At 40.2% G+C, this 20,826-nt stretch overlaps 1 protein-coding gene across 1 annotated transcript; it reads right to left on the bottom strand.

The window, feature by feature from the left end:
* Positions 1-9,765: 9,765 nt before the first annotated feature.
* On the bottom strand, positions 9,766-12,043 carry LOC112225834 (estradiol 17-beta-dehydrogenase 1-like). The gene is made up of 6 exons (XM_024389934.2): positions 11,644-12,043; positions 11,111-11,272; positions 10,744-10,923; positions 10,507-10,600; positions 10,217-10,400; positions 9,766-10,030 (listed from the first exon to the last, which is right to left on the bottom strand). Exons 1-6 carry the CDS (start codon positions 11,738-11,740, stop codon positions 9,863-9,865), a joined length of 885 nt encoding a protein of 294 aa, XP_024245702.1. The 5' UTR covers positions 11,741-12,043; the 3' UTR covers positions 9,766-9,862.
* Positions 12,044-20,826: the final 8,783 nt, after the last annotated feature.

Genomic DNA, 20,826 nt, shown 5'->3' with positions numbered 1-20,826 from the left:
AGTAGCTCACTTTGAATCAAACACATGTAGGCCTGGCCTACCAAGTCAGGCATGAAAACATTAGGCTAAATCATAAATAAACAGTATTCAGGTTGACCTTTCTTGTGTTTCACGTTTTACAGCATAAGGCGTAGATGCCTAGGTTTGGTGTTGAAAATTGAGATTATTTAATCATAGTGTAGTCCAAAGAGTCCTTTCAAAGGACAACAGAGCAGTCAACATGCAAGATACAGCCTGGAGTGGAGAAGAGTCTCTCAACACTTCATGAAGTCATAGGAAGGCTGATGTTGGCCCTGAGTAGTCTATTGAAGTTAGGGGAAAATGTCAGGGCTGCAGCTGTCCAAAACTTAAATAAGGAATTGTAATTCCTGACCTCCCCACAATCCAGCATCCTCAACAGAGATATGACAGTGATTACATGGGGTCAGCAGTGATTATTTCAGTGCATAAGTCCTATACCCTATCAGGCAGGCCACTGCTGCTCTCATTAGTCCATACTGATCCTCCTGGAACCAGGTGTGCAGCTCAGTCAGACCATTTAGAATTTGTTGATCATATTTCGATATGAATTTATAAAGATCCCTATCCTTGGCTTTTTGAAAAGTTTACATAACTTATGACTAGCTAGCTCTAGAATTGCAGGGGGGGGGGTACCATATGATTGTGATACAACATTAGATCCCAGGAACCTCCTATGCATGGGTGGGCCAGTGTTCAATCTGGCAGAGCCTCTGCCCAGACAGGCCCTGCCATGGCTTTGCCTATGGTCTCTGCACTCCGCCCCCAATTGAATGGTCAAATTCCAATGCAGTGTCCTCAACACTGTCACAGCGTTGCTCTTGTGGAGATTCAAAGTCCAAACCCACCGTGCATGATGTGGGTGGGTGGGTGGGTGTTTCGTGACGGAGGGGATGACTGAGACAAGATGACGGCCTGTCTGGTTATGATGCAAACCTGGACTTTGAACTGTGGGTTCAAACAAACTCAGGGCAACTTGCAAAGGATAGCAGGTTGACATGGGTCACATGACATGACCTACTGTACTGCAGGCAAAAAAAAAACATCCATATTGGTATTACCAAATTCAAAGGCCATAGGCCTATGTGCTATAAGTAGCATTCAGAATAACATTGCTTTAATCCAAATAAAAATATAAATATAAAAATAATAAAAATAATTGTGGCTATGCTGTGTGTTGACCTCCCAGATTAATTCATGTCCTATAGCTTAGGCTACTATGGTAGGTTAGGTCAGAGGCCATAGCTCGCTCTGTGCTGTAATGGTAGGTTAGGTCAGAGGCCATAGCTCGCTCTGTGCTGTAATGGTAGGTTAAGTCAGAGGCCATAGCTCGCTCTGTGCTGTAATGGTAGGTTAGGTCAGAGGCCATAGCTCGCTCTGTGCTGTAATTGTATGTTAGGTCAGAGGCCATAGCTAGGTCGCTCTGTGCTGTAATGGTAGGTTAGGTCAGAGGCCATAGCTCGCTCTGTGCTGTAATGGTAGGTTAGGTCAGAGGCCATAGCTCGCTCTGTGCTGTAATGGTAGGTTAGGTCAGAGGCCATAGCTCGCTCTGTGCTGTAATTGTATGTTAGGTCAGAGGCCATAGCTGAGGCCGCTCTGTGCTGTAATGGTAGGTTAGGTCAGAGGCCATAGCTCGCTCTGTGCTGTAATGGTAGGTTAGGTCAGGAGGCCATAGCTCGCTCTGTGCTGTAATTGTAGGTTAGGTCAGAGGCCATAGCTCGCTCTGTGCTGTAATGGTAGGTTAGGTCAGAGGCCATAGCTCGCTCTGTGCTGTAATGGTAAGTAGGTTAGGTCAGAGGCCATAGCTCGCTCTGTGCTGTAATGGTAGGTTAGGTCAGAGGCCATAGCTCGCTCTGTGCTGTAGGCCATAGCTCGCTCTGTGCTGTATTGTAGGTTAGGTCAGAGGCCATAGCTCTGAGGCCATAGCTCTGTGCTGTAATTGTATGTTAGGTCAGAGGCCATAGCTCGCTCTGTGCTGTAATTGTATGTTAGGTCAGGAGCTCGCTCTGTGCTGTAATTGTAGGTTAGGTCAGAGGCCATAGCTCGCTCTGTGCTGTAATTGTATGTTAGGTCAGAGGCCATAGCTCGCTCTGTGCTGTAATTGTATGTTAGGTCAGAGGCCATAACTTGCTCTGTGCTGTAATGGTAGGTTAGGTCAGAGGCCATAACTTGCTCTGTGCTGTAATGGTAGGTTCTTAGACTAGCGTTTGGCTCTTGGGTGTTAGAACCTCACACTGTATTTTACATAACCCACAGAGCGTGAAATAAGACCTAGTTAAAATGTTGTTTCTGGTGTCCTTTGACAGCTCTTTGGTCTTGGCCATATTGGAATTTGGAGTGTGACTGTTTGAGGTTTTGGACAGGTGTCTTTTATACTGATAACAATTTCAAACAGGTGCCATTAATACAGGTAATGAGTGGAGGACAGAGGAGCCTCTTAAAGAAGAAGTTACAGGTCTGTGAGAGCCAGAAATGTTGCTTTTTTTGTAGGTGACCAAATACTTATTTTCCACCATCATTTGCAAATAAATTCATAAAAAATCTTACAATGTGATTTTCTGGATTTGTTTTTCTCATTTTGTCTGTCATAGTTGAAGTGTACCTATGATGAAAATTACAGGCCTCTCTCATCTTTTTAAGTGGGAGAACTTGCACAATTGGTGGCTGACTAAATACTTTTTTGCCCCACTGTATATATGACCTTCACAAAGGAGACAAAACAAACCACCACTTATAGTGACGTCTTTACGCTTTAGAGACATCATCATCAGTCACCTGGCTGTTAAATAATTGTCACAACTACGTATGTTTTATGTTTAGTTGTGACAATTATTGAACTTTATAGACTTACCCCTCATTCAAATCAGGAACTGTATCAACAATCCAACACGATGGATAGGATTACAGTATATGTCACCTGGTGAACAAAATAAAGAACATCTGAGGAGCTTGTATGTGGTCTCTTGGAGGTTGACATCTCCTCCTCCAAACTGAAATACTTTTCATCAGATTTCACAAGTCACAACATGGACCTTAACCAGAACCACAGAGACTGAAATGTACCTCCTTAGGAACAGAACATTGTGTGTATGTGTGTGCGTGTGTGTGTGTGTGCGCACGGACGTTCATATGCTTTGTTTGTGTTCAACTGTTTGTCACTTTGTAGCAATGTTTGGAGAGGAAGGACAGAGAACTGTTTTTCCTCTGGGTTAGAGGTATTTCAAACATATCCATGAAACAGGTCACAGAGCTAGAAAATCACATGAGGGAGAAAGTCTGTACATAGTTCAATGTCAGAACGTTGTGAACTGGCAGGGAAAACACAATGTGTTGGGGAGTAGTGAACTACATTTAGTTCAACTAGTTCAAATTACATTTTGCAGTAGCTTGTTGGTACTTGAATTTAATTCAAATATTGGTAGTGTTATTGACTGTTTTTTACCATGTGGTGGTGTAGCAACTGTAACTACTGTAAACTACACACTACTTCTTCTGCAAAAATACAATTATATATGGGTGCAGTAGGCAAGAATTTCCTTTGTTTTTCGACATCAGACCTGTCTAATTCTCACTTGAAACATAGTTTTGTGTAAAATACACTAAATTAGACATTCTGTTGTGACTCCAGAGTGATCTGCTCTTGCAATTTGTCATCTATGACATTTAGATATGATCATTTTTCACAAAGTACTTTGGATGTAGTGAACTACTTTTTCACAGTAACTTTTGTTAAGTAAAATATATATTTTTTAAGGGTGGCTTAACTTCTTCCAGTGTGAAGTAATTGTTTGCTCAACACTACTAATGATTGACACAAACAATGAAATACAAGAACAGTTTCTCTCATACAGTGTCACGACTTCCGCCGAACTCGGTCCCTCTCCTTGTTTGGGCGGCGTTCGGCGGTCGACGTCACCGGTCTTCTAGCCATCGCCGATCCACCTTTCATTTTCCATTTGTTTTGTCTTGTCTTCCCACACAGCTGGTTTCAATTCCATCATTACATGTTGTGTATTTGACCCTCTGTTCCCCCCATGTCCTTGTCCGGAATTGTTTATTGTAGTGCTTGTGCACGTTATGCAGGTGTGTAAACAGGTTTAGTTTACCCATTCATTTATTGTTCTGTTTACAGTGGTTTATTTATTAAACTGCGCCGTTGTAAATCAGATTTTGCTCCCCTGCGCCTGACTTCTCTGCCGCCAGTATGCACCCTCTACATACAGACAGAACATGATAAATGCCTTGCTTGTCAAACCAATCTTTGTCTTGGAATGAAAGCTCTCCCTGACATCTGCCTGACATCTCACTCTTCCCCATGATAATCATGAATAGAAAAATTATGCTCAAAGGGAATATTCTGCAAGCGAAATGTTGGTATGTTTTGACGAGTGCCAGACAGACAGGGCCTGATAATCTGATCTGAGTCCTTGAGTCAAGGCCTGGCAGGCGACTGGGGGTGTAGTCTGTCACAGCTTGAGTAGGGCTGGTTGAACTTAACACACACACACATGGGGGCACACATGGAGGGCACACACAGGCATACGGGCACACACACGTTTGTGAGATAGTGACCCAAGAAGTAAATTGTTGGGTGGAATAATACCCATGACAGTTTCATATCCCTGCCATGCCCTTGAGAATTGTATCACACCCATGAAACACCAGTCAGCAACAGAGGCTTGTGGGAGGGAAAAGTACCAGCAATGTGCACCATAATAAATTATATGAACCCAAACACAAATACAGTATAAGTGCAAAATATTATTATATATATATTTTAATTTAAACATCTAATCATGGATTCGGAAGTTAAAAAAACAACAAGAAAAACAAATGAAGAGTTTAATTCCAAAACGCTATATATCCATTTTCAGAAATGTTGGTAAATTAGCTTTTATTGTTTAAAGAAATTATAAAACAGATTGGTGGGATTTTTTCACTATCTAATCATGTCATTGGGTTGCTCAATGACAGACATGAATTTGTTTAAAATCTAATCTAATAATTTCAGTTCAGAGAGCAGGGATTCTTGAAAGTCGGGACAAAAACTTAATTTTTAAAGTTGAAAAGGGGAATTTTGTTTCAATATTTGATCTTAAAAATTACATTTAGTGGAATTCTATTGGGGAAAATATGTGTTTTTGTAATTTTCCAAACATTTTAAATTGTATTAATTTCCATGTCGGCTCTCTGGCCGGAAATGCACATAAGATCACAATTTCAAACTCCACCAAAACTCCACCAGCCAGTGAAAGTGCAGGGCACCAAATTCAAACAACAGAAATCTCATAATTAAAATTCCTCAAACATACAAGTATTATACACCACTTGTTGTTAATCCCACCACAGTGTCCGATTTTAAAAAGGCTTTACTACGAAAGCACACCATGCGATTATGTTAGGTCAGCACCAAGTCACAGAAAAACACAGCCATTTTTCCAGCCAAAGAGAGGAGTCACAAAAAGCAGAAATAGAGATAAAATAAATTACTAACCTTTGATGATCTTCATCAGATGACACTCATAGGACTTCATGTTACACAATACATGTATGTTTTGTTCGATAAAGTTCATATTTATATCCAAAAATGTCAGTTTACATTGGTGCGTTATGTTCAGTAATGTTTTGCAGAGAGCCACATGAATTTACAGAAATACTCATCATAAATGTTGATGAAAATACAAGTGTTATACATGGAATTAAAGATATACTTCTCCTTCATGCAACCGCTGTGTCAGATTTCAAAAAAGCTTTACGGAAAAAGCACACCATGCAATAATCTGAGTACAGCGCTCAGAGACCAAAACAAGCCATAAAGATACCCGTCATGTTGTGGAGTCAATAGAAGTCCGAAATAGCAATATAAATATTCACTTACCTTTGATGATCTTCATCGGAATGCACTCCCAGGAATCGCAGTTCCACAATAAATGTTTGTTTTGTTCGATAAAGTCCGTCATTTATGTCCAAATACCACTTTTATGTTCGCACGTTTAGTTCACAAATCCAAATTCAAGAGGCGCAGGCACTTAGTCCAGACGAAAAGTCAAAAAAGTTATATTACAGTTCGTAGAAACATGTCAAACGATGTATAGAATCAATCTTTAGGATGTTTTTAACATAAATCTTCAATAATATTCCAACCGGACAATTCCTTTGTCTTTAGAAAGGAAAAGGAACGCAGCTAACTCTCACGGGCGCGCGCCTGACTGAGCTCATGGTATTCTGCCAGACACCTGACTCAAACAGCTCTTATTCTCTCCCCCTTCACAGTAGAAGCCTGTAACAAGGTTCTAAAGACTGTTGACATCTAATGGAAGCCTTAGGAAGTGCAATCGGACCAAATTTGACACTGTATATTGGATAGGCAAAGACTTGAAAACCTACAAACCTCAGATTTCCCACTTCCTGGTTGGATTTTTTCTCAGGTTTTTGCTTGCCATATGAGTTCTGTTATACTCACAGACATCATTCAAACAGTTTTAGAAACGTCAGAGTGTTTTCTATCCAAATCAACTAATAATATGCATAACGTAGCTTCTGGGCCTGAGTAGCAGGCAGTTTACTCTGGGCACCTTATTCATCCAAGCTACTCAATACTGTCCCCCAGCCATAAGAAGTTAACTGAAAAGTATCACATGTCGTTTCTTGCAATAGCCATCTCTGCCTTTAAGGAATATTTCTCTAAAAACTGTGATTCCTACAAAATGTGTCCAGAGTTTTGGTCAACTCCGTCAGATTTGTCTAAAATCCTAAATTAATCCGATTTTAACAGAGTCAGCTTTACCATGGTATTCCCTTCTTCATCTCCTGATTAACTGTAGTGTGACAAGACCACCCATGATCTGAAAGGTTCTCTAGTTTTGATAGATTTAAACAAACAATATTGATATCACCATGGTCACAACCATAACCTGTCAACTCCATCTCCATTATATATTAAGATAGAATATGAATTTTGGTTGAAATACGTAGGCTTTAGAGTCATAAAGTAACTGAGAAAAAACAAAATTGGTATTTTGTATAACATTTGAATGACGAAGAAAAGAAGCCATAACTCCGTAAAATGTCAGATTTTTTGTCGAACATCAACTCTGTCAGAGTGCTGAAATGGTAGAATGGTTATATATTTGTTGTGGATTGTTAAATACATTATTTACTATATTTTACAAATGTTTGTATTGTATTCAACTTATATTTTTAAAGACAAGAATATGTCTGTTTCGGAGTTTCTGTTGTCAACTCTGTCAGTGACTTGTCAACTCCAATTTTTTTTTGTAAATATTCTGAAAAATATATATTCATTGTCCTGCAATATATGTCAACTATTGAAGTACAGTACTTTCTGTGCTAGACATTCTTTATAAATCTTGTTTTATGTTCTGAATTTAGAAAAAACGTGCCAAAATGCTAAAACAATTAGCCTTATAAAACAGAACAAAAATAGATTTGGAGATTTGTATTACATATTTGAATAATCAAATTTTAGAATGAAACAATCAAGGCCCTTAAACGCTTGTTGGACAATAAATATACAAATGAAATGCATTTTATGGTGTCTGACTAAGTTGAGATAAATCCAGTTAGGTGCATTTTATGAAAAAGGTTTTAGTTAGGTTGTTCCTTTACATTGTGTGGTAGCCGATACTTTGGTTTATAAACAGTTATATTTCAAATGTTGTTAATATTAAGAAAAATACTTGTCAAAGAAAAGTTGATATTGTCTTCTTTCAAGAATCCCTGAGAGACAAATTCACCTCACTCTCAGATAAAGGAGTAGTACTGTTAGGTTTTACACAGTCAAATGTAACAATAACTACATTTTTAATAAAGAACTGTACGAATGATACATCAACATTTAAAAAATATATTTTAAGAAGCATTCAATACAATAATATGAGAGCTACATATTTTACATTTGAATAATTTAGCAGATGCTCTTACCCAGAGCAACTTACAGTAAAAGTACATTCATCTTAAGATGGCTAGGTGAGACAACCACACATCACAGTCAAATATACAGGATACAATCATTTCATTCCATGCTAAACAATGGATATATAGAGTTTTGCAAAAACATACGCATTTTCATACACATACACTAAAATCTAAGAACAGTAACATCTTGGACACACATGAAGGTACCCATTAGCAATCATTTCTGATGAAAAACATTGGCGGATATAGAGTTTTAGAAATAAACTCCTCAAATGTATCAAAACTTGTGACATAATTGCAAAGCCTCCACCTGGAAGTTGGTGGTTGAACATTGTGTGTAAAGAAGATGATTTTGGCCAACCATGTTGTTTGCTGAAATGATGTGCTTGTGTGTGGCTCCCAATGCAAATCATGTGTATAACATATGTACAGGCAAAAGTTTGGACACACCTACTCATTCAAGGGTTTTTCTTTATTTTTACTATTTTCTACATTGTAGAATACTAGTGAAGACATCAACACTATGAAATAACACATATGGAGTCATGTAGTAACCAAAAAAAGTGTTAAACAAATCAAAATATATTTTATATTTGAGCTTCTTCAAATACGCACCCTTTGCCTTGATGACAGCTTTGCACGCTCTTGGCATTCTCTCAACCAGCTTCATGGAGTAGTCACCTGGAATGCACTTCAAATAACAGCTGTGCCTTGTTAAAAGTTAATTTGTTGAATTTCTTTCCTTCTTATTGCGTTTGAGCCAATCAGTTGTGTTGTGACAAGGTAGGGATGGTATACAGAAGATAGCCCTATTTGGTAAAAGACCAAGTCCATATTATGGCAAGAACAGCTCAAATAAGCAAAATGAAACAACAATCCATCATTACTTTAAGACATGAAGGTCAGTTAATGTGGAACATTTCAAGAACTTTGAAAGTTTCTTCAAGTGCAATCGCAAAAACCATCAAGCACTATTATGAAACTGGCTCTCACAAGGAATCAGGCCATCATTGTCAAATTGCTGCAAAAAAATCCCTGCTAAAGGACATCAATAATAAGAAGAGACTTGCTTGGGCCAAGAAACATGAGCAATGGACATTAGACTGGTGGAAATCTGTCCTTTGGTCTGATGAGTCCAAATGTGCGATTTTTGGTTCCAACCTCTGTGTCTTTGTGAGACACAGAGTAGGTGAACGGATGATCTCTGCATGTGTAATTCCCACCGTGAAGCATGGAGGAGGAGGTGTGATGGTGTGGGGGTGCTTTGCTGGTGACACTGTCAGTGATTTATTTAGAATGCAAAGCACACTTAACCAGCATGGCTACCACAGCATTCTGCAACGATACACTATCCCATCTGGTTTGTGCTTAGTGGGATTATCATTTATTTTTCAACAGAACTATGACCCAAAACACACCTCCAGGCTGTGTAAGGGCTATTTGACCAAGTTGAATGATGGAGTGCTGCATCAAATGACCTGGCCTCCACAATCACCCGATCTCACCTTAATTGAGATGGTTTGGGATGAGATGGACTGCAAAGTGAAGGAAAAGCAGCCAACAAGTGCTCAGCATATGTGGGAACACCTTCAAGACTGTTGGATAAACATTCCTCATGAAGCTGGTTGAGAGAATGCCAAGAGTGTGCAAAGCTGTCATCAAGGCAAAGGGTGGCTACTTTGAAGAATCTCAAATATAAAATATATTTTGATTTGTTTAAGACCTTTTTGGTTACTACATGATTCCATATGTGTTATTTCATAGTTTTGATGTCTTCACTATAATTATACAATGTACAAAATAGTAAAAATAAAGAAAAACCCTTGAATGGATAGGTGTTCTAAAAATGTTGCCTGGTACTGTATGTATAAAGTAAAGGGTTATATTACATTCTATAGTTTGATGGCTATTTTTGTTCCCCTTTCCCATTGGTTGAGAAGATGATCTTGCTCATATTTCTGATGTACTGGGACCCGTCCAGCGCTGAGATCTTAGGGCTGCTGAGCGGAATGAGGGCATTGTTGGTGTAGTATCTGAATGCAGGGTTCGATGACTGGATGGCATCCAGAAATACCTATATTGAGAGGGGTCCAGCTATTAAATCTACTCATCAGTACTACTTACACTTCCATAGAAAATGTATAAATATCTAGTATCATATACATATGTATGTACATGCAGTATGCTCTGGAGACAGGTAGGAGCACCTTTATCAGATCAGCTAAATAACTAATAGATGTCAAGTAAGCAGTACCTGTACCTTCACAATATCCTCTGTGTCCTGAGCTGCGTTCTGGAACACCATCCCACAGTGTTGCAGGTACGTGTCATAGAGGCTGCGTGTGTGGGCATCGACCTGCTGCAGCGAAGAGTCCCCTGGCTCTGCCCTCTGCAGGTTGTCCAGGAAATCCGTGTTGACAGGGCCGCACTCAATAAGACTCACACTGCACGACGGTGGATGGAGTCAATCAGTACCAACACAGATACAGTGCACATCCAAAATGAAACACTGACAAAGGGATACATGAGCTGATGACTGTCTGGACTCACTGGATGTTGAAGTGCTGCAGGAGAATGGCCAGACTCTCACAGGCGCCCTCTACTGCAAACTTACTGGCACAGTACACCTCATTAAAGGGGAGTCCTACAATACAATAATCACAGATATGTGATTATCATGGCAATAAATACTAAACAAACCCCCAAATCTGACCTCAGAGCAGTGTCTAAGGGTAATTTCATCCCATTCCCAGCCCTGTCACCCCAGCCCTGCTCTCTCTCTCTCACCCTGTAGCCCACCGATGCTGCCAGTGACCAGGACGCGTCCATGGCCCTGGGCCTTCATCCCTGGTAGGAAGGCCTGGATGGTGCTGATGGTGCCCAGGAGGTTGACCTCCAGGATCCGTCTCATGGTGGCCAGGGACTGGGCCTCCAGCGGCCCCATCAACCCCACACCAGCATTACACACTGCCAACATGAATACCACAGACAAACAGAAAGCCAGAGCACATGACATCCTGTATGCTGTACACATGTAAAGAAATTGTCGTTGATGTAAAAATGTGAAGGACATCTGTTCTTCTGTTCCGCACACACAACCACACACACACACCCGATATAACACTATTGCTGTAAGTCATGACTCTGGTCATACCCAGAATGTTCACCCTCTTCTCCCTGACCCTGTCCCTGGCATCCAGAATGGACTGCTGGTCAGTGATGTCCATCTGGAGGATGTCCAGGGTGTCCTTGTGCAGGCCTTTCACACAGTCCAGCAGACGCTCCTTCTTGGCAAGATTCCTCATGGTGGCATAGACTAAACAGAGTTGATATCAGTGGTCAAGGACATCAGAGATTTCCCCATCAGAGATTTACCATTAAACATGTACGAAACAAAACGGATGAAATACAGAGCTTGACATTGACATTATGTTGTCACCATAGTTTCCAAAACTAGAATTTTCTGTAATTACATTGTGATGCAGATAAACCATAAACATATTTTCTAATATGTGGATGCCATGTAGTAAACAGCATAATAACCAGAGAGAGCTTACTGCTTCAAATCCCTCATGCAACAAACACGCCACGTATTGTACCCATACTGTTTATTGCATGATCTTATGGCACTGAATAAAATAAACGCTTTCTGTACAGTGATGTCCTTGCAAGTCAGTCACTGCTTACCTTTGTACATTTTCGCTGGATCCGAGGCCAGCCGGACGGCCAGACTGAGGCCTATCCCCGAGGAGCATCCTGTGATCAGCACCACTGTCTGCTCCATTGGGCTGCTGTGTCCACACGTCCTCTGGGTCTGCTAGCTAACGGAGAGATGAGGTCTGAGGGAAGGAGACCAGGAGATACACGGAGCAGCTCAGTAGGGCTTGATGAGGGGTGTGAGGTGAGATGGTATGGGAAGAGATCCAGTTGGTGTTGTTTACTGATGCTCAAAGTCATGTTTTCACTGTCATCCCTATCACAAGGTCCCTAGAATGTAAACATGCTCTCATTTCCCAGCCCAGGATGAAGTTTTGCTAGGCCAGGTGTTCCCACGAGGTCTGTCTGTGGCCATCAACCCATGACCCGAGCCCTTTCACTCCCTATTTGGTTCAAAACATTCTCTAAGACCTAAAACTCACCTGGAGTTGTGGAGCATTGAGCAAGTTGAGGAAGCTAAACTCCTAGGTATAACATTGGATGGTCACTTATCATGATCAAGTCATACTGACAAAGTTGTTGTGAGGATGGGGAGGGTTATGTCTCTTATAAAAATATGTTCTGCGTTTTTGACACAAAAATCAACTGTACTAGTTGTCCAGGCTCTGGTCTTGTACCATCTTGATTACTGTCCGGTAATATGGTCAAGTGCAGCAAAGAAAGACCTAGCAAAGCTGCAGCTGGCTCAAAACAGAAGGGTTGATGAGAGATTAACTGCTTCTCTTCTAGTTTTTATGAGAAATATTACTGTGATGAAAATTCCTGATTGCCTGCATAATCAAATAACATTCAGCTCAGACAACCATACATACCCCACAAGACATAACAACAGGGGTCTCTTCACAGTCCCCAAGTCCAAAATGAATTCACGGCAACGCACAGTATTATACAGCACCATGATCGCATGGATCTCCCTTCCATCTCCAATTACTCAAGCAAACAACAAAATCACCTTTAAAAAACGGATTAAACAACATCTCTCGGGAACGGCAGGGACTGTGAGGGGACAGACACACGCATACGCACACACAGACACACTCTAACACACACTATTTTTTAGTTGCATTGTTTGTATTATTTTTGTTGTTGTATGTTGTGTGTATATAGTTGTATTTAAAATGTGTGTGTCTATCCTTGTCTATCAGTCTATCAGTGTTTTGCTACTTGTCATGTTTTGTGTTTTTTTGTGGAACCTGGGCAGAGTAGCTGCTGCTTCTGCTAAAGCTATTGGGGATCCAAACCAACAAAATAAATGTGACCTACTGATAGAGACCGGAGCTTTTATTTTGTCCTCAGTGTTAGCCAAACTGTCACAGCAGTTAGTTACTTTAACCAGGAGATGGAAGCACTGTCATTATCAATGTGCGCAGCACAGGAGCCCTAGCCAGTGGGCCCTCTGGTCAGTATCGGGTCACACTCAAACCCACGCTGACCACACATTCTCCTAGAATACACAGTGGACCACTAACACTCCACCTAAAACAATAATGTTGAGAACAGTCAGTGAAGAACACAAGAGGATCTTGGATAAAAGGAAGAATAGAGACATTTTGGAGTATAATTAGTCTCTCGTTGGCTATACTGGCCAACTGACACCCACAAATACCAGCTGAAATGACTACATAGCCAGTAATGTAAAGCCTGTAAATCCCTGGTAGGATAGTTATAGAGCTCGTAGTGAGTGTCATGTGGATGCTCTTTGTTTTGGAAAGCTGCAGTCTAGTGCTAGACTGAAACATTGTTTCAAATCCATCCTAAGAACTGTGCCATTTTAAGTCCAGACCTCTAGCCAGAGGAACTAAGTTATAGTACAAATGTTAAAATATAGGCCTATGCATTATCTTGCTGGAATAGATAGCCAGAGGCCAGTACTGAAACCTTGACATTTGACTTCTGAGAACTTATGCAGCAGGTTAGGAGAATTAGGTTAAGTTTAGGAAAAGGGTTAGGGTTAGTTTGGAAAAATTGAAAGTATGCATCTTAGAAATAGTTTTCACATACAAACATTATATGTCCGAACTCAGAATCAAATAGGCTTCCAAATAATAACATGGTGTGGTAGAACATTTATTTTTATTGGAGAATTTCTGCATGGCTCCAGAGAGGCGCAGTGGTCTACAGCACTGCAGATCAGTGTTTGAGGCATCACTACAGACCCTGGTTTGATCCCAGGCTGTATCACAACTGGCCGTGATCGGGAGTCCCATGGGGCGGCGCACAATTGGCCCAGCGTCGTCTGGGTTAGGGGAGGGGTTAGCCGGGGTAGGCCGTCATTGTAAAAAAAGAACTGACTTGCTAGCGGCCATGACTGAATTCAAACTTGAGTTGGTTTTGGGGTGTGGTTTGATGTGGGTGTCGCTTGTGTGTGTTCGCAGGTGGGAAGAGTTAGCCAAATTATTTCACCAATTAACTTCAGCTGGCTGGTGTGCACCTATGGCAAAATTGGTTTCCCTTTGGATAGCCTGTCTCCGGGGCTTGTTAGGGACCGTCAATAAATTGCACAATGTAAATGGACAATATGTTCATGTTGCACACCTTTTAGTCTTTCTATTAAATGCTTTTAATATTTGTATATGAATTTCTACAATTTACAGTTGGTTTGAGATTTTTAAGTCATTGAAATTTGCTATTGGAATTTTTTAACATATTGTCCCATGTACATTGTGTAATTTACCGATGGTCTCTAACTAGTCCCATTGGGATGTCCAAAGTCAACCCAAATTTACCACAGGCATTACGATTGGATCGCATGCAGTTGCACTCCGAATTGATGATTACTTATGTGCTGCCAACTGTGGCATGTGGGTGGGTTTGAAAAAACCCAGCCTTCATGTGCATTGTGCACAGTCAGGAACACAAGTCTCACAAAACTCAGTTTTGGATGAGACTGATGTAGTTTGTGGGTTCTTTCAGTGGTGGATGGATGACTCCCTATGTGGATACAAATAGGATGGAGACTGATTACTCTTTTGTAGATTTAATCATCAACTGACCATTGTTACAGCCACTGAGGTATAAAAAAAATAGCAGACATTGGATGAATATAAAATGTTAATGTCTTCGGCTGCGGGTAATGAAAAAAAAATCGTTTTCAGTGACAATTTAAATAATTCAGTGGATGTTTAGTGCACAAATGTGATGACTAAAGTGTCTTATTAGGAACTTCTCTATGTGTCGTCTATGGAAATTGTCTTTCTGGGCCGGGTGTCAGTTAAACTGCAATACCGAAAAAAGACTGTAGGAGCAGTCAACTGTGCTTCTAGAACCAGAAACCTGGCACCTTGCTTACAGCCTGAACTGCCCAATGCCCTGTTCTCTTTTCAACAAGTAACAAACATCTGACCAATCAGAATATAACAAAGTAGGGGACAGGTAGAAAATCTATCATTCCAATTCCAAACAACTGATTCACCATATTTTAAAACTAACAACAGTGGCTTAGAAAACATTTATCATAAAATAATCCTACACTGACTTTATGATCCTATTTACACATTGTAGATCATTTTGACAATAGAATACATGTTTCTGACTCATATCAATGCCACATATAGGCTGTTTTCTAAGCGAGAAGTAGTTTTTTAGTGCAGTTGTTCTTTAATTATTTAGAGTATTCACAATAATCGTAAGCTTAGTATTTTTATCTACTATGTGCCTGCGCCCGGTCACCTGACATTTGAGTTTGTCCTACATTTCCATTTGGAGTCAGAAGGGCATGGGAAAAGGTGATAAAGGTCAGTATTAAATATGGTATTCAGATCAGTGGCGCCTGGCCCAGTAATAATTGAACGTAAGTGCACCATTATAATTCAATGCAAATAAACCAGGGGCTCAATCCATCACGCAAATATTCGCATGGTGGTGACGGTGACCTCATCCACAATGGCCGTCTCCAGTCAACTCCTCTGGGTAAAAGAGAAATGGGGTTTGTTCATCTGCCAAGAAGGCGTCTGTCCAGACAGCCCTTGATTTCCTCTGATATAGATCTCTTCCCCCCACGGCCATCCCAAATTCCAGGGCGCTCACAAGCCCACGCTCGACCACTGTCAGCAGCCCTCCCTGAAGTCCCAAGTGGCCGTAGATTAAAACGCATTCATTTTTAGCGCAAATATTTGCTGATTGGATCTGCATGCCAAGTGCATTAATCTCCCCCTGTCAGAAATTTGTACAGTACAGGCCATGTCTCCAGAGATGGGTAGTATTTCTGCTGCATGTATTTGAAATATGTATTTCAATTACTTCTAAGTATTTTGTCATTTCTATTACACTGGGCTGAACTACACGCCAATGTATTTTGTAACAAGATATTGTCAAGAGCTGTAATTTGTATTTTCAAAGTACCAAATACTTTTCTTTACCATTTGTTTTTATAGTGGTTCACCATTTTGTGGCCCCTTTCACCCTGCATTGGTATCAGAAATGTGATGACACTTTGGTTTGATAAGAGCGTCTGCTAAATTAACTAAATATAAATGTGTATGTAAAAATGGACAATTGCAAAGCATGCTGAGTATTATTCTAATGAGCTTAGCCCTGAAACAAGGTTTTGTCTAGAAGGGATACCATTTTTGTCAACATTGACTTTTCGTACCAGTTTTAGGAGAATTTACGCAGCAGGTTAGGAGAATTAGGTTAAACTGTGTCCCATCTAGACATGAAACAAGGCCAATAATAATACCCAGTGTCCAGAGTGACTTATAGACAGTGCATTCACCTAATGTAGATAAACAACACATATCACCGTCGTAGCAAGGAACAGTTACTGAGAATGTTGTTAGTGTTCGGGCTACTTGCAAATGTAGTTCTGTGTTTTATAATACAAAATATGTGTATTTTAAATACATTTCAAAATACAAGTATTTTGTCGTTTATTTTGATACATTGATCTTTATGGTATTTTGTCATTTTTGCCCATCCCTGTTTGTCTGCCAGTAACAAGAGTGCCCCAGTGATACAGAGTGATATTATTAGGCTGCTATGCTGTTCTGTGTGTGCTTTGAGGTATAGAGTGAGTCCTAAGGTTTGTAGGCCTAATAGATACATTAGGTCATGCATAGTGTGTAGTGTGTGTTTAGAAATACCTCCCATGGAGTGCTTGCATAGTGGTGTTTGTGTCCCAATTACTGAGCAAACGCACAATGTGATTTGCCCTCGACACTGTCACAGGCTTTCTCCTCACCTTCACGAGAGAAGCCTGGTAGCCGAGACTAGGTTCGCCCAATGTTCAGTATTGTCTGTCTCTGTCTGTGTGTATTATGTCTGTGTGTCCTACCATAGACTTTATAAATACTCACTAGGTGGTGATAAAGCCTCAGTTTCCAATACAGTATTAATTTTCTTTCACTGGATAGACCTACCTGGTCCCATTTTCAAGAATGACATTTTTTGAATGATTAGGATCCGTGTTTGTGGCTGGCTGATTGAAGATTAGATTGCACTGTGTCATTTGTAAGGATTTTGTTTTCCATATAGTCAGAGTCAGATGATGCTGTTTGTATTGTGCAATGGGGTGCACCATCAGGCCTATGTGATTCCCCAGAAGTTCATGTATTAAACATGTGCTTTGATATGGTAATAGTGACCACATACACCACTAGGTATTTTCCTATTTTTCCTTTACAAGGCTGTGCCCTCTCTTTCTTTCTCTACGGAGAGCTGAATTCCTCTTGACCAGCCCATGGTCCCTGGCTGCATGTTTATGCAATGGCCTGATTGTGATTGAGTGCATAGCAACCCAAAAGTGATAGGGATTTAACTTGTTAGGATACAAATGTCTTGCTACTGGCGTAGGGGAAGTGACATTGACTGTGTACAGTGTGTTGTCTGTGGAACATGTTCGGGTGCATGTGATTTGACAGTAGCATTGGTGAATTCAGCATCTCTTTATGTACCGCATGTCCTGATTTTGTGACCCTGAGGGAACCAGTGGGGGAACCTTCATCTGCTACCCTCATCACATCCCCTGGTGCGCTGTCTGTGTTTTCTCACACACTTTCGGCCAATTAGCTTGTCCCCATGTGTTTCTCTCAGTAGAAATGTGAGTGAGTGAATTTGGAGGATGTTATGGAGATGTACAATAAATGTCTGTCTGGCACACTGAGGAAAGAGTCCCTGTCATTGGTCTATGAGCAGTATGGAGATGGGGCTAAGCCACAGAGAGTTTGGCTAATCAAACGAAGCTAAATGCATTGAATGCATAGACTAAAGAGAAATATCTACATTTCGTGACAGCAGCACACGCTCAATAGGATGTCCCATGGGAGAAAGATGAGCAGAAGTGAAACAACTGCAGATTTTTTGTGGTGACTGAGCTTGAACTGAAATGTCAAGTTACCCATACCTTTATAGATAGCAGTGAGAGTCTGATTCTCATCTGCACTCTCACAGTGAGAGGTTCCTTAAGGTGAGACTGAACATTCTTGCACTGCAACTAATTCGAAGTGTGAGGAAGTCCTCATGTTATATCGATTCTCATTGCATCATCTCTCATCCCAATCCTTTATATCTTTAAGGTCCACATACCTTCACAGTATAAGGCTTTACATGCTGCACTGTTATATCAATACGACTTTTATAACACTCTTATAACATACAGTCTTCCCTGCTAACTTTACCAACGGCCCAACCCTCTTGCTTACATGAGTAAAACCAAAACCTGCTCTGCTGTCATCAACAGCATGTTCCTCATTTCTCAGCTCATTGTGGCTGTTTGTCTTGTCTGGGATTGGCTGATAGGGGCCATGCAGGTGGCTTTGTATCACCTGGGTAGTGTGAGAGGAAGGAGATAGGGGCTTGTTTAGTAAGGGTTTCACATGGAGATAATGCCTCTGCTTGATTCCACTGTGATCGTGTGATAGGATGATTATATCCACAACTAAATCTCTTTCCTAAACAATGAAGATGCTGGTGGCACCACTGACCATAAATTCAAGAACAACAACAATTTTTTTTAAAGTGTTAAATTATTTTGGTACTGAAGCTAATTGTGTGATAGTAAAAAATAAATGAAAAATATGTTTTATTGCAACATGCACTGTATAGGTGCAGTGAAATGTGTTGTTTTACAGGGTCAGCCATGGTAGTACAGCACCTCTGGAGCAAATTAGGATTAAGTGCCTCACTTAAGGGTACATCGAAAGATTTTTCACCTTGTCGCATTGCATATTAAAAACAGCGACCTTTCGGTTACTGGCCGAACATTCTAACTGACATTGATTTTCCTCTGATTGTGACAAGGTAATAGGCACAGTATGGCACAGTACAGACAATGAATGCAAGGTCCAGTCATTACTTTTTGAGTTTAGATAAACATATACAATCTATATCAGTGTGAAGATTTTAGAATTAAGAATTCATCCCGTATGATGCATTTTGCATCATGTGATGCTGCGTTTTGCATCATGTGGGTATGATTTCTGTATTTTGAAAATGACATATCTTGAAAACTTGATTGCTGACAAGCAAAACACACTGGGACAATGTCAACAATGGACTAATGAAACAAATATCAAAATATAGTTTTGGTGTGGACTTTTCCATTAACGTTTGCTAATTTTTGTAATAAGAAAATGACCTCAGGTTTGTCTCATCCGGTTGAGACGTTATCCTCTAGTGATGTTTACTGAAACTGACAGACAGAGGAGGGCATGCAGGTTACCTTTTGTCTCTGGTATCGTAAATAAAGTTATCTGACCATGCTGGACCAGCATACACACATAAAAAAATGTTCTTTACTGCTGTGATGTTTGTGAAGACCCATCCTGTTCTTTCACTCTCTACCATGTTTTCCTTTTATGGCATTAACTTCTTGCGACTAGCAATCCCGGATCCGGGAGCGTAATCATAGCCTCAAACGAATTAGCATAACGCAACGGACATAAATACCCCTAGAAACTTTTCCTATTCATGAAAATCACAAATGAAATATATTGAAACACAAGCTTAGCCTTTTGGTAATCACACTGTCATCTCAGATTTTCAAAATATGCGTTACAGCCAACGCTAGACAAGCATTTGTGTAAGTTTATCATGGCATAATGCTATGCTAGGCTCTGCTGGCAGCAGGCAACATTTTCACGAAAATAAGAAAAGCAATCAAATTAAATCATTTACCTTTGAAGAACTTCGAATGTTTTCACTCAGGAGACTCCCAGTTAGATAAAAAATGTTCCTTTTTTCCAAAAAGATTATTTTTGTAGGCGAAATAGCTCCCGTTTTTTCATCATGCTTGGCTGAGAAATTTACCGGAAAATGCTACCACTACAACGCCAAACTTTTTTCAAAATTAGCTTCATAATATCTATTTGCTACACTGTTAAAAAGTTACTGTAATTGAACAGTACACTACAGGCTACTGGTTGCAGTGAAAGTAAGGTAAACAACATGTTACAGAATGTATACAGCTGAATGAAGGTGTTATTGCTGTAAAAGGATAGTATGCTGCTGATTACTTGAGACTATACATCTCTTGGGATGTGAACTCGCAACAGCCCCAAAACATCCTCTAGAGGAGATCTGCATGGAGGAATGGGCCAAAATATCAGCAACAGTGTGTGAAAACCTTGTGAAGACTTACAGAAAACGTTTGACCTCTGTCATTGCCAACAAAGGGTATATAACAAAGTATTGAGATAAACTTTTGTTATTGACCAAATACTTATTTTCCACCATAATTTGCAAATAAATTCATTAAAAATCCTACAATGTGATTTTCTGGATTTTTTTTCTCATTTTGTCTGTCATAGTTGAAGTGTACCTATGATGAAAATTACAGGCCTCTCGCATCTTATTAAGTGGGAGAACTTGCACAATTGGTGGCTGACTAAATACTTTTTTGGCCCACTGTGAACAGGATTAATAGTGACCATTAGCAGGATAAATAGATTAATACTAACGGAAATCAATAATCAATGGCCAGCAGTGTACTGGAGTAGTACATCTAATCAATAATACTTTAGCAGCAGTGTATGTTGTGTCTCAGTGGATGGTGCATTAACATTTCAGCAGTGCCACCAGGTACATTTTTATTACCAAGAACATATATCCACACACTCTCAAAATTAGGGTATGGTTAGGGTACAGTGTAGTTCCCTGGGGTACAAAACGGTCAAAGGGAAACAAAGTACCCTCAAAGGTACACATAGGAACTCACAA

Source organism: Oncorhynchus tshawytscha, linkage group LG27 (assembly GCF_018296145.1).
Source record: "Oncorhynchus tshawytscha isolate Ot180627B linkage group LG27, Otsh_v2.0, whole genome shotgun sequence".
Lineage (NCBI taxonomy): Eukaryota > Metazoa > Chordata > Actinopteri > Salmoniformes > Salmonidae > Oncorhynchus > Oncorhynchus tshawytscha.
The sequence above is the reverse complement of the archived record's forward strand: the minus strand, read 5'-3'. Positions and strand labels throughout refer to the sequence as shown.

Coding starts and splice junctions, on each gene's coding strand:
- LOC112225834 (XM_024389934.2), bottom strand. CDS start 11,740: ATGGAGCAGACAGTGGTGCTGATCACAGGATGCTCCTCGGGGATAGGC. Junction 11,273..11,643: donor TCCAGCGAAAATGTACAAAG/GTAAGCAGTGAC, acceptor AACTCTGTTTAG/TCTATGCCACCATGAGGAAT. Junction 10,031..10,216: donor ACACAGAGGATATTGTGAAG/GTACAGGTACTG, acceptor CTCTCAATATAG/GTATTTCTGGATGCCATCCA.